The sequence below is a fragment of the Acinonyx jubatus genome, chromosome F2 (genome assembly GCF_027475565.1).
Source record: "Acinonyx jubatus isolate Ajub_Pintada_27869175 chromosome F2, VMU_Ajub_asm_v1.0, whole genome shotgun sequence".
Classification (NCBI taxonomy): domain Eukaryota; kingdom Metazoa; phylum Chordata; class Mammalia; order Carnivora; family Felidae; genus Acinonyx; species Acinonyx jubatus.
In genome coordinates, this window is record NC_069394.1 from 34025439 (window position 1) to 34038715 (window position 13277).

At 43.7% G+C, this 13277-nt stretch overlaps 1 protein-coding gene across 1 annotated transcript; it reads right to left on the reverse strand.

Moving 5' to 3' along the window:
* Window positions 1–417: 417 nt before the first annotated feature.
* Window positions 418–11915, reverse strand: CTHRC1 (collagen triple helix repeat containing 1). Its single transcript, XM_027064094.2, has 4 exons — window positions 11549–11915; window positions 6712–6933; window positions 3989–4205; window positions 418–962 (listed from the first exon to the last, which is right to left on the reverse strand). Exons 1-4 carry the CDS (start codon window positions 11699–11701, stop codon window positions 820–822), a joined length of 735 nt encoding a protein of 244 aa, XP_026919895.1. The 5' UTR covers window positions 11702–11915; the 3' UTR covers window positions 418–819.
* Window positions 11916–13277: the final 1362 nt, after the last annotated feature.

Genomic DNA, 13277 nt, shown 5'->3' on the forward strand with positions numbered 1-13277 from the left:
AAAATTCCTAAAGTGCTTGTTAATGTATTTCCTGACACATAAATACCCCCTTTCCTTTATACGCCTCAAAATATGAAGCAGTACATGTACTAAAATTTAATATGTATATGATTATTAATTGAACCCAACTTTTCAGATATAAAGTACTAAGGACTCTAACTTTAGTAGCAATTAGGTTAAAGATATTAAAATAGTCTGAGGGGCGCCTGGGTGGCTCAGTCGGTTAAACATCCGACTTCAGCTCAGGTCACGATCTCACGGTCCGTGAGTTCGAGCCCCGCGTCGGGCTGTGGGCTGATGGCTCGGAGCCTGGCGCCTGCTTCCGATTCTGTGTCTCCCTCTCTCTCTGCCCCTCCCCCGTTCATGCTCTGTCTCTCTCTGTCCCAAAAATAAATAAACGTTAAAAAAAAATTTTTTTTTTAAATAAAATAGTCTGAAACAAGTTTTATTTCACAGATATAAAACAGTTCTGAACATTTACAACTTATACAAAAACTGGTAGCCTTATGTTTTAAAAGGTGCTATCCTAAGACAATAGGAAAAGTTCAAGACCGCGATGACATCCCAAATTACGGGTTCAGGGAGTGGGGAATACGAAGAAAGTATTCTAGTGAACTACAAAATCCTGAAACCAGTTTTGATTGAAGGAAAATGAATAATACTGGATTTTCAAACAGTGTGGAAACACACTTTGGTCTGTAAACACATTTAGCTTTGTTTTTTATTCAAATGTATACATTAAACATTATATAAAACGCCACTAAAATGAACCCTTCAAAGGTTTAATAAAAAAGAGGTAGGGAATGAAAATTAAAGAATCTATTTTGGTAGTTCTTCAATAATAATGCGAGACACTGAATTCCATCCAGTAGAGGCATCTCCTTTCGGGTAATCCGAACAAGTCCCAACCCAGATAGCAACATCCACTAGTCCGGCACCAATTCCTTCACAAAGTCCTTCCACTGCAGAACAGAGATGAAAGGTACATCTTTCTTAGAACGAAAAGCAAAAATCTTCATCTAAATTTTAGTGCTTTAGCAAGCTGGATAACGAATCTATTTAATGTACGATGAATTAAAAATTCTAACACTTAATCAGGACTTCATAAAGATAAGTTCTCTTTTTCTTACCAAGTAAATATTTTTAAGAGATGTATTCCTATCCATTCGATGATATAAGCTTAACAGATAGTTTTCTTACAGGTTTTGACCATAAAAGCAGAGTCTGTTTAGTTCCTGAAAGTTACTGTTTAGGTGACTGAAAACAAAAAAGCAATTTATTTGACTAAACAAAGGAAGCCTACACTTTTGAAAGCCAAGAGTTTTATTTGATATGCAGGTCTTTTTTAAAGGAAGTCTTTTCCAACACTTACCTATACACTTGATGGCATTCACGGAGAAGAAAGGACTTTTAAAACATTAAAAGAAATTCTAGCATAATCATTATACCAGTCCTCCAATCTGGGAATCCCATTTTTCATAGAATTTCCTCACGGTGAAAAAACAAGCAGCCTTGTTTTTCCTCTGTGTTCTTCTGCTTTATAAATATACAAATTTTCTCAGGGTCTCTGGACTTTCACATGCTAATATACAACTTGCATTCCATCTTACCGTGGTTCTTCTATATTAAAAAAAAAAAAATCCCCAAGGTCATTTTAACAGACAAAAAGATATGTGTGTGTGTAAGGAGGAAAAGGCACCAAAGGTTGCCAGATTCTTTAAGAAAATGGGTCCCGATATGAGTAGTGGAGGGATGCCATCATGCGACTGGTCAGATTTCCCATTTGGTAGGTTAGTACAATCCAGCTGAGCCTCAGTAATGGAGATCTGAAGCTATGTCCTTCTTTTGGCGGACACATCAGTGAATCTATGGTAAGTCCCTCAGAATCCAGTGATATGACTGTGGTTCAGGCCCCTTTCAAAGTGGGGAGAACTAAGCAGTGTGGCCACAATTCCATTTAACCTAGGGCCACACTTGGTGAAAATGCCCAGAAATAATACTCGTGTTCTCCCAAGTTCTGCAGATCCACGGCCTAGAAGCTTGCTCACCTCACACTGCATGATGTAATAAGACAAGTTGGGGTCTAGCATCAGTCTTGCATGAGGAGTCAAAGGGTCACTTTATGGTCTTTAACATATAACATAATGTTTTTTGAATGAATGAACATTTTTGCAATGATAATATACTATTGCAATTTATTAAGCATCTAAAATATGTTGGAATTGGGGGTTCTAGACCTATTTTCCTCCTAGACCCAGGTAACAAAGTAGCATTCAAATGTTTTCAAACTCCCATGGATATATCCAAGACTTCCAGTCAACCTCAATGTGCTAAGTATGTCTCCTTTCTCTCAAGAAAGAGTAACAGTGTGAGAGGGAAAGTGACTTTATTATAGGGGTAACCTTCCATAACCTTAACACAGAAACTGTTATGAGTAACAAATTACTTCTGACATTCCACCCAACGGATCACACCAAATGAGTTTCCACAACATGGTTGGGAAATGCTATATTAAATAATTTATAAGGCATATGCACGTATAGGTCACAGTTCATGGGCCTGAGGGCTTATATCATAGCAAGATATTAGCTCAAACACCTTAAAGGTAATACAATAGAAAGTTAGTTACTCATTCCAACGACTATTTAACACATATCACTTCCTAATCAAATTTTAATTTTATATCCAGATTTTTCTTATTTTAGAGACTGCTTCTCAAGATGCAAAACATATCATCCTTTCCAGCACATGTATCTAAGGACTTAGTGATGCAGCTTTTTAACCGGACCAAAGAGCCGGTTGGGGAGACAAGAGGGCAGGCAAGGAGCTGGTTTCTGCTTTCCTGGACACTGACTCTACTGTCCTGGGTAACACACTTTATTTCCCTGGACCTTCTCTATGTGCAAAAAGAGGGGATTAAAATATCTTCTTTATATCTGAAAGATATGGCGGGGATTTGAGGAAGAATGTGGAAGGGACGCCCTTAATTTCTTAGGAATAAGAAATGTGAGATACTGGTTTCTGGGTTCAGTATCTGACTTGAATCCCCAAAGCATGCTGAAATATAATTTCCTCTGGTTTACAGTGGAGGGATCTCTTCTCTTCCCTCTGCCATTTTTAAGTGCAAGATTAGTGAGAAATCCTTGCAAGAAATCAGGGAAATGAAGCTGGTGATATATACATCTTATGATTCTCCCAGCATGGGCGGTCATGCTGTGCGATCTCACTGCAACTCAAGAAACCAAATATCGTCTGGGTGATGGCTTTAACCCCAGTTCTATTTCTTGGTATCGTCCAAATTTTCGTGAATGAGCCTTAAGACAGAACAAACCAACCAAGTTTTTTCCCTTACAGTTTAAGCAAACACTGGTTGAAATGAATGTCATTCTTTCACAGCAACAGAGAATGCAGTATGGCCATGTTCTCTTTTGCAAGTTCAGCAGACCGTATCCATCCTTTTAAAGGACAAGGCAGAGAAGTAATCTCCTTATCAGTCTATGCTAGTGGATCTCATGAGCATTAAAATAACTGGAAGAGATTCTGCAATCCATTCCCTCAGCAGCCTCCATACCCGTTAAGTCAGACCCCCTGGAGGGGTGGTACTCAGGTACAGGGATTTTTTTAAAGTGCCCCAGTTGAGCCGAATACGTAGCCATGGTGAAAACCACTGCTCTATGGCATTAGAGACTGTTTTGCCGTTTCATCTAACTCAGTAATTTTCAACCTTGGGGGTCTTTTAAAAAATAAAGTCTGATCCACAGAGATTCTGACTCAGTTGGTCAGAGGTGGGACCCAGGCATCTGCATGTTTTTTTTTTAAAGATCCATTTCAGGGAATTCTGAAATGCAACCAGGATGAAGAATCATGTGCTGAAAACCTGCTATACGTCTCCTTCTCAGAGGCTAGTGAGCCAACATGCTAGTGGATTCAAAACCAGTTTTGGTCTCTAAAGACGTAAGGCACATCACGCAGTCACTATTCTACATACCAGAAGAAGTGCGATGAATATTAATTGTTGAATTGAGTTCAGGGCTTCCTTGGTCCAAATAAATTATGGCTTCAATGGGAAGAGGTCCTGAACATTCAGCTCCGTTGAACGTGAAATACCAACGCTGACAGCACGCACTTCGGCATTTTAACCGAAGTGAGCCGCTGAACAAAACTCGTAAGGCACTGTTGGAGCGCATCTTTGTAAATGTACACTCCTGTCACAAACACAGAAACAAGGCTTTTATTAGCGTTTTCAACTTTCATTAAAATTATGCTTTCAGGGCTGCCTGGGTGGCTCAGTCGGTTAAGCGTCTCCCTTCGGCTCAGGTCACGATCTCACAGTTCATGAGTTCGAGTCCCGTGTCGGGCTCTGTGCTGACGGCTCAGAGCCTGGAGCCTGTTTTGGATTCTGTGTCTCCCTCTCTCTCTGCCCCTCCCCTGCAGAGGGGGAGAGAGAGGATCCCAAGCAGGCTCTGCATTGCCAGCACAGAGCCCCATGTGGGGCTCAAACCCACAAAACCGTGACATCATGACCTGAGCCGAAACCAAGAGTTGGACGCTTAACTGAATGAGCCACCCAGGTGCCCCTCAAATTACATTTTAAAAAGCTTAACTTTTACAGAAGGAGAGAGGTTCTCTGCAAGATAGATAAAAGCCTGATATGAGGTACTCTCAGAAAATCAAATTACAGCATTCTTAAAATTATTCACGTCATTGAAGGTATCTTTTGGTTTTACTCAAAACAGCTAGTCTTCCGTATTTTAAACCAAACCAATCTATATATTGACTTTTTTTTTCCATTCCAAAAAATATCTCCTGAGCCCTTTATGCTGGATGTTACAGTTACAGCAGTAAATGAAACAGAATCTCTGCCCTCGTGGAATTTATATTCTAGACCAGCCCTGTCCATATTCTGTGCAAAATTTGTCTCTCCACTGGCTCACGGTCTACTATCTTTCACTTGCAGAAAACTCCCAAACCCATTCTGACCGCTCCTAAGAAACTTAAAAACATATTAAATATGTAGAGTCCACACGGATAGTTGTAGAACTCAGCAACTTTTGATGAACTGTAAGTAACCAGTCCGTCCCCGTCAGATGTGTAAAGAAGCAGGCGGCATTTTAACCAAATGCTTTCTAAGAAGTCACATACGAAAGTGCAAGTGGTCACAGTCACCAAAACTATGGAAGCTCTCTGGAACTTCGAGTACGCACAAATCAAATCAAGACAGTCTCGAACGGTTTGCAAGCCAGCAGACGTGAAAAAGCTGCGGCGAGGAGCATCTCAGAGTGTTCCGAAAGTAAAATCTCTTCTATTTGCATTGGCTGATGGTAGGAGTGGTTACTATCAAGGAATAATATATTGTACATACAGAACCAGGTACGGCACTGGGCAACAAAAGAAGAAAGAGGCTTAGAAATAGCACCAAGCTTCTTCAGCTCTGGGCCATCCCGATCGTCTTGCCAGTTGCTTTTGAAGCAAACACTAATTAAAGTGACTAGAATCGTGAATCAAAATGCTTTGCCACTCAGGCTCTTTTGAGTACTTTTCCCCCACCTCACCGTTACAGACAATTTTTTTTTTAATTTAAGTTCATTTGTTTGTTTATGTATGTATGTATTTATTTGTTTATTGAGAGAGCAAGCAGAGGAGAGGCAGAAAGACAGGGAGAGAGAAGCCCAAACAGGCTCCACGCTGTCAGTGCAGAGCCCAAGCTCACAAACTGTGAGATCATGACCTGAGCTGAAATCAAGAGTCAGATGCTTAGCTGACTGAGCCTCACAAATTTTTAAAAAAATTTTTGTTAATGTTTATTTATTTTTGAGAGAGGGAGACAGTGCAAGCTGGGGAGGAGCAGAGAGAAAGGGAGACACAGAATCTGAAGCAGGCTGTCAACACAGAGCCCGACGCGGGACTCGAACTCATGAACTGTGAGTTCATGGCCTGAACCAGTCTGACACTTAACCGACTGAGCCACCCAGGTGCCCTCACAGACAAACTTTAAATGCTCACTGTAGTATTTCTCTGGTCCATTCCACCTCCCGTAAGCTTAGCAATTTTAAGCCACACCTGCTACCCAGAATAAGGACAAATACCAATAGACTTCCCACTTCAAGATAATTCCTATCACAGGGTAGTTTCTTGGAAATTTTTTCCCACTCTTTCGTGGCCTGGAGCCACAGCAGAATTTCTTACACTAATTTAAATTTAAATTCACTTTAGGACAAGACTGGAAGGTTGCTTACTATCCAACACAGACACTCACACTCTCCCTTTTTAGTTTGCATTTAAAAAGGGGAGAGTAGATGGGGGGCGGGAGGGAGGGGAGGGTGGGTGATGGGTATTGAGGAGGGCACCTGTTGGGATGAGCACTGGGTGTTGTAAGGAAACCAATTTGACAATAAATTTCATATATTGAAAAAATAAATAAATAAAAAATAAAAATAAAAAGGGGAGAGTAAGTTATGTTAGGTATTATCCGGGCTAAAATAACATGGTGATTTATTTGTCTTAGAAATACCTTTATAAAATCAACTTTGAAATGTTAGGTTTTTTTTTTTTTTTCATTAATCCTAACTTAAAAGCTACAGGGTCCCTACTCCTTAATTTTGTAAAAAGCCTTCTAGTAAAAATAAAATAAAATCTCATCCAAAATTCACACTCAACTATGAAAACTCTTAAGTTTTGCTTCAACTTTAAAATAATTCAGACTTCACTTACCGCAATTTTGCCAAGATCAATGCCGTAATTCAGTGAACTCCACGAGCACTGCTTGTAGTTAGGTGTCCAGGACTCCTCAAAGCTTTCCCTCAGGCATTCTCCCTTTTCTCCTTTGAATCCATCCCGACCGGGGATCCCAGGGGTCCCAGGAATGCCATTGGCCCCAGGGCTTCCGTCTCGCCCAGGCACCCCTGCAGGTCCTTGTAAGCACATTCCATTATACTAGAGCAGAAAAAGGAAATAGGGACAGACTCTCACCGCTTACGATTCCAAGACTCATTCCGATTAGAATTGCATTTATTTTTGAGCACCTGGAGCGCAGAATCTCTTCATACTACTGGCTCATGTTCTAAATGAGTTATTATAGAGAACTGATTTTAAAGTGATTTCTAAAATGTTAAGATTTCTTTCCTGTTCTTTTCATTGCACAGACTGTAGGCACGCAAGCACACACACACACACACACACACACACACACACACACACGTCAAAGATGACACAATGTTTTCATTTGCCTGCTTTTTTCTACTGCTTATTAAAAGTATACATGATTTTTAAATAGCTGTATTTCAGAGTGAACATAATTGGATACACTGCCATTTTCTTCTGACCCTATATGCTGTAAAGGGACTTGGATTTCAGAATGATACTTTAACATTTTTCTGCAACCATTGCATTATTTGGGGATACTTAGGCTGTTCCTATTTTGTCTGTCATTAATATTATTGTAATGAAAATCTTCATACATAGAGCTTTCTTCATCTTTTGAATTATCTCCCTAAGATATATTCCTAGTGATAAAATTATTTAAAGAGCTTAGTTAATAATTATCTTAAACGGGTGAAACCTTTGAAATGGATCGCACATCTCCTGCTTCTATTTTTATGTGAAGGGAGTGTCACTAGGGTAACACGTCTGGCCTCCAACCTCACTCCTTCTTAGGAGTGAATGACATGGTTACAAGTGACCGCTGGTTTTCATGAGGGTGGCAGGAATCTATCCAACCTCTTAAGTGCTATGATTATTTCTCGGTGTCAGGTAGAAGTTAAGAGCATGAGTTCTTGAACCAGATTCTCTGGATTTTAATCCTGGCTCAACCACATATTAGCTCTGTGAGATAAGGCAACTGACTCAACATTTCAGTGCCCGTTTCCTTACCTGTAAAATGAAGAAAATAGTAAAGATTCTTACCTTGTAGGGTTCGTATGAGATTTAAGTGAGATAATATATAAAATGTGCTTAGAGCAGTGCGGGGCACAGTAAGCAGTGTATGTCAGCCGTAAGGATTCTTATTATTCCCCCAAGACCATGTGAGGCAGTGATACTGGGCAAGTATGTCTACTCCCTCAGGTGGACCTTGCCAGGGTCTAGAGCTGGGAAAGGGAACATTAGCAAACCTGCCAGCCAGCACACATAAGCCACTCATACCAAGGTAGCTGGATAAGTGGTAAGGGTGATATTTTATCTCCGTCTAATTCCCATGTCTATTCCTGAGTTGGTCCACTTATTAGGGCCCTCCAAACCCCAAATGCGATCCACTTAAATTTTTACTTTAACATTCCCCTATTTGTGTAAATCATACTGTCATTCTATATAAAGATCCTGTCCAGTAAGAACAACAACAACAACAACAAAACCCAAGATTCCTTTACAGATTAAAATAACTTCAAAGCTTATCTTTCAATTTCGCCATCTGGGATTAGATTTCATATTATAAATTATTTCATATTATAAAATCCAGTAATGACATTACCTAGGAAGGATCCTCATGTATATAATGTTTCCCAATCAATTTCTTTTCCCATCACCAGCTTTATATTTGTTTTTTTACAATTTATTTTAGAGAGAGAGAGAGAGAGTGCATGAGAGCAGGGGAGAAGGGCAGAGGGGTAGAGAGAGAGGAGAGAGAGAGAATCGTAAGCAGGCTCCATGCTGATGGGGGGGAAGGGAGGCTGGATTCCATGACCTTGGGATTATGACCTGAGGCAAAATCAAAAGTCAGATCCTCAAATGACAGAGCCACTCAGGGGCCCCTCATCTTTGTTTTAATTTTTTTTTTTTAAGCACTTATTTCTGAGAGACAGAGAGAGACAGAGCATGAGTGGGAGAGGAACAGAGACAGAGGGAGACACAGAATCCAAAGCAGGCTCCAGGCTCTGAGCTGTCAGCACAGAGTCCAAAGCACAGCTCGAACCCACGGACCACAAGATCATGACCTGAGCCAAAGTCGGATGCCCAAACGACTGAGCCACCCAGGTGCCCTATGTTTTCATAAATGATTTATGTCATGACTTTGGCCACTGCCATTTTCCTGATGTAAGAAAAAAAAAAACACTATTTATTTATTGCCAAGGAAATAGTAAGAAAAGTATTTAATAAAATTTCAAAATTATTGGAAGACACGCTAAAATACAAAATATTCTAAAACAGGGGTCCCTGGATGGCTCAGTTGATTAAGCATCCAACTCTTGATTTTGGCTCAGGTCATGATCTTACTGTGGTAAGATCAAACCCCAAGTTGGACACCATGCTGAGTGAGCTTGCTTAAGATTCTCTCTCTCTAGGGGTGCCTGGGTGGCGCAGTCAGTTAAGCGCCCGACTTCAGCCAGGTCACGATCTCGCAGTCCATGAGTTCGAGCCCCGCGTCAGGCTCTGGGCTGATGGCTCAGAGCCTGGAGCCTGTTTCCGATTCTGTGTCTCTCTCTCTCTCTGCCCCTCCCCCGTTCATGCTCTGTCTCTCTCTGTCCCAAAAAAAATAAATAAACGTTGAAAAAAAAAATTTTTTTTAAAGATTCTCTCTGCCCATCTTCCACTCGTGTGCTCTCTCTCTCTCCAAAAAATAAAAAATAAAGAAATAATCTGCATTTCAGTGACCACATAATTATATTGAATTTGGTTCCACAGGTATTACATCTGTCTTCTCACTTTAAAATGCTAACCTTTGGGGCGCCTGGGTGGCTCTGTTGGTTAAGTGACCAACTTCAGCTCAGGTCATGATCTCTCAATTGGTGGGTTCAAGCCCAGCACGGGGCTCTGTCCTTACAGCTCAGAGCCTGGATGGAGCCTGCAGCCTGCTTCTGATTCTGTGTCTCCCTCTCTCTGCCCCTCCCCCACTCTCTCACTTTCTCTCAAAAATAAATTTTTAAAAGTTAAAAAAATAAAATAAAATCAAATGCTATCCCAGCACATGCTTAGTACTAGGCAGGGGTTCTATAAATGTCGGTAGAATGAGCCCCTATTTCTCTCCATGGCCACCAGGGGGCAGAGCTTGCTGGAAGCTTGAAAGGAACGCTTTGACAGATTCTGTACAAAGAAGCTGCTTTATAGAATCTGTTGAAACCTTCTTAATGACCACATGAACATTTTTTTCTCCAGCAAAACCAAATCCAATCTACAGGGTGCACCTGAGCTTGGCTGCACAATAAGCTTTTCCAAGCAGGGCGAGATTTGTGGGAAACCGCAGGTACTGAAAATCCATGGAGGAAAAGAAAAAATTGCTAGCTTCATGGAGAAAAGGGGTATTTTGTGTATCATAATTGCAAATTCATAAATGCAAACTGCAGATGAACCACAACCATTTGGTACAGTTTTAAACAACTTAGACACTTAAAATAGAACTGTAGCCCTGAACACATTGTCTGCTTTGTGGAACAAAATTACATAGCACATCACCAAAAAGTGCAGTGTGCGATGGCAGGAATTTTTTTCCAGAGCTTTTGAATCTGGCATAGAACTAGCTGCCAGGGAGTTTGGTTTATTAGCTCAGTTTATAATGGCAACTTAACAAATTCAAAACGGTTTTTATCAAAACAATGCCCCCACTTTATGCCCTGCAATGCCTGTAAACCGTATTTGTCTGCAAATAAGATTGGCTTAAGGACTTACTTAAGTTTATTATGTGCCAAGGAATACGGTAGCTTGTGAAAGGACAGCTCTAGACACAGGGCTAGATTTGTTGATTTTCGGAGGGAAAGAGCTTTAAGCAAACAGACCTTCCCATAGATTAGCCCTTCAGAAAGCACTTGGGCTATTTGCTGTCCTGGAAACTGTCTTCTCCCTTAGCTCCACTGTGATGCTCCAGCTTGGTGGCCACAGGCTGGGGACTGAGGGTATCTGGAAGAACTAACTACCTGTCTGTCTAAACAGAACAATGAAATGGGTCCTTGGAGGGTTAGTGCGGGGTCCCTTCATTTTCCCCTTCTGGCCTTAATCCCTCTGAACCATTCTGGTCCTGAGCTGTGGTCGTCCAGCAAAGTAAATTGCAGCCCATACTTCCTAGGAAGATGACCCACATGACTCATAGTATTCAAGTTACAAAGAGTTGGACGGATGCTTTGTAAGGGTTGTTATTCTCTCCTGCAGGCAGACGTGGCCACCAGCCCCAACACAGGACACGTCACAGGGCTCTAGGCCAGGCCCACCCAAGGGATCAGCGAGTCTAGGGTCTCCCAGGCAGCTCCCAGGCCCACCTTCCAACCTACCTAAGCTCCTCCTTCTGCTCTCACTGCAGCCCTAACCCTCTCCATCTTCCTGGGGTGTGGAGGGCCCTCAGAGGCCAGAAATTATTGGGCGTCTCCCTGTATTTTGGGGCGTCCCACCCGACCCACGTCGCGTCTCCGCTCCACGATGGCCCTGCCACTTGGGTCTCCCGTGCGAGTTCCACGACCTCACCGCACGCCTAGCGCAGGTCCTACCTTACACGTGGACGCAGACAAAGCGGGACACCCAGTCGCACGCACGACCCACCTACACAGCCGTACAGACCACCCCGCCCCCAACAGCTGGACGCACGTCCTCCCGGTGCGGCCCGCGGCTCTGTCCCCGCCGCCGCACTCACCAGGTCCACCACCTCCCTCTGCCGGAGCAGCGCCTTTTGCTTCCCCTTGGGGGTCTCGGAGGCGCTCGACGGCGTCCGCAGCTGCAGCAGCAACAGCAGCAGGACGCCGAGGAGCCGCTGCGGGGAGGCCGCGGCGGGGCCGTGGGGGCGCATGGCGCGCGGCGGCCCGGGGAGGCGCGGAGCAGGAGGAGGAGGAGGAGGAGGAGAAGGAGGAGGAGACGCGGAGCCGGGACCTGATCAGAGTCTGGCCCCGCCGTGCTCCCAGGCCGCCGCAGGCTGCATCAATGCCCCTTTCACCCGCGCGCCTCCCTCCGACACCCTCTCCCTCCCGCCCCTCTGGACACCCGAGTTTCCATCCTGTAATAGGCCAGAGCCCCTACCCCGAGCCCGACACGGGGCGGGCCGAGAGCCGAGCCCGCCCCCTCCGGCGCCGCCGCTCGGCCCGCCCGGACCCTCGCGGAGAAGCCGCCTGCCGAGTCCCGGCTGGTGGCGGCGTTCTGGCGGCCACAGGTGGAAGCTTGGAGGGCGGGAGTGGAGACAGCACCGCCGAAGTGACCCCTGAGAGGCAAGTGCCCTAACCTGGGTCCACAAACCACCTTCAGGGGTTGTCAAACTGGCACTGCGGGCAAGCTCTTTTTAGGAGGTGACATTGGGAGGCGCGGAACCATAGGTATCATCAGGTTCGCCCAGGGGCCCATGACCCAAATGACTAAGATTCAGTGTTTCAGAGCCGCCTGGTTAGGCTCAGTGGGTTAAGCCAGCCAACTCTTGATCTCCCCTCAGGCCATGATCTCACAGTTGGGATCCAGGGGGCCTGGGGCTCAGCGCTGAGAGCTGGGAGCCTGCTGGGGATTCTCTCTCCACCTTTTTCTCTGCCCCTCCCGCCTCTCAAAATAAACAAACATTAAAAAAAACCCAAGATGTTTCAGAAACAAACAAAAAAAACCACTCTTAAATGCAGAGAACTCGTGGTTGCCAAAGGGGAGGTGGGTGGGGGGATCTGTGAAGTAGGTAAAGGGGATTAAGAGATACCAACCTCCAGTTATAAAATAAGTCACAGAGGTGAAATGGAACAGCATAGGGAATATAGTCAACAATGTAATAGCGTTGTATGGGGACAGGTGGTGATTACACTTATTGCGGTGGGCACTGAGTAATGTATAGAATTTTTGAATCAATATGCTGTACACCTGAAACTAATATAACCTTGTATGTCATTATACTTCAGCAGACATTTTTTTAAATATAAAAAATTTAAAAAGAACTGATGTTTCATAAGTGCTAACACTCACTAAGCCCCAGGAACCACGCGAAGTCTTTTACACATACTCTGTGTCCTCTGGACAATCCTAGGGGGGTTGATACCTCCTCTATTTGCACCATTCACAGATGAGGAAACTGAGGTTCAGGGAGGGTGAGTTACATGCAGTGGTAGAAATTCACTACTGAGTGATCATTCTTGACCTCTGACTGATACTATCTTTTTCTAACCCCATCTGTCCTCCTCTGTCCATTCTGGAAGAAAGCATCCCCAGAGGACCCAGGCCACCCACCAGGTAGGGTCCTTTATACGCCACTGGCTGGAATCCGGCAGGACAGTTTTGCCACACCTGTAACAAGGTGGAGATTATTCATAGAATGGCAATGCTGGGAGGCGAAATTCAACTCAGCAAGGTCTCTTTAGAGACCCAGGCAGTTTCCTGGAAGTTATAGTGGACTCAGCTGATGG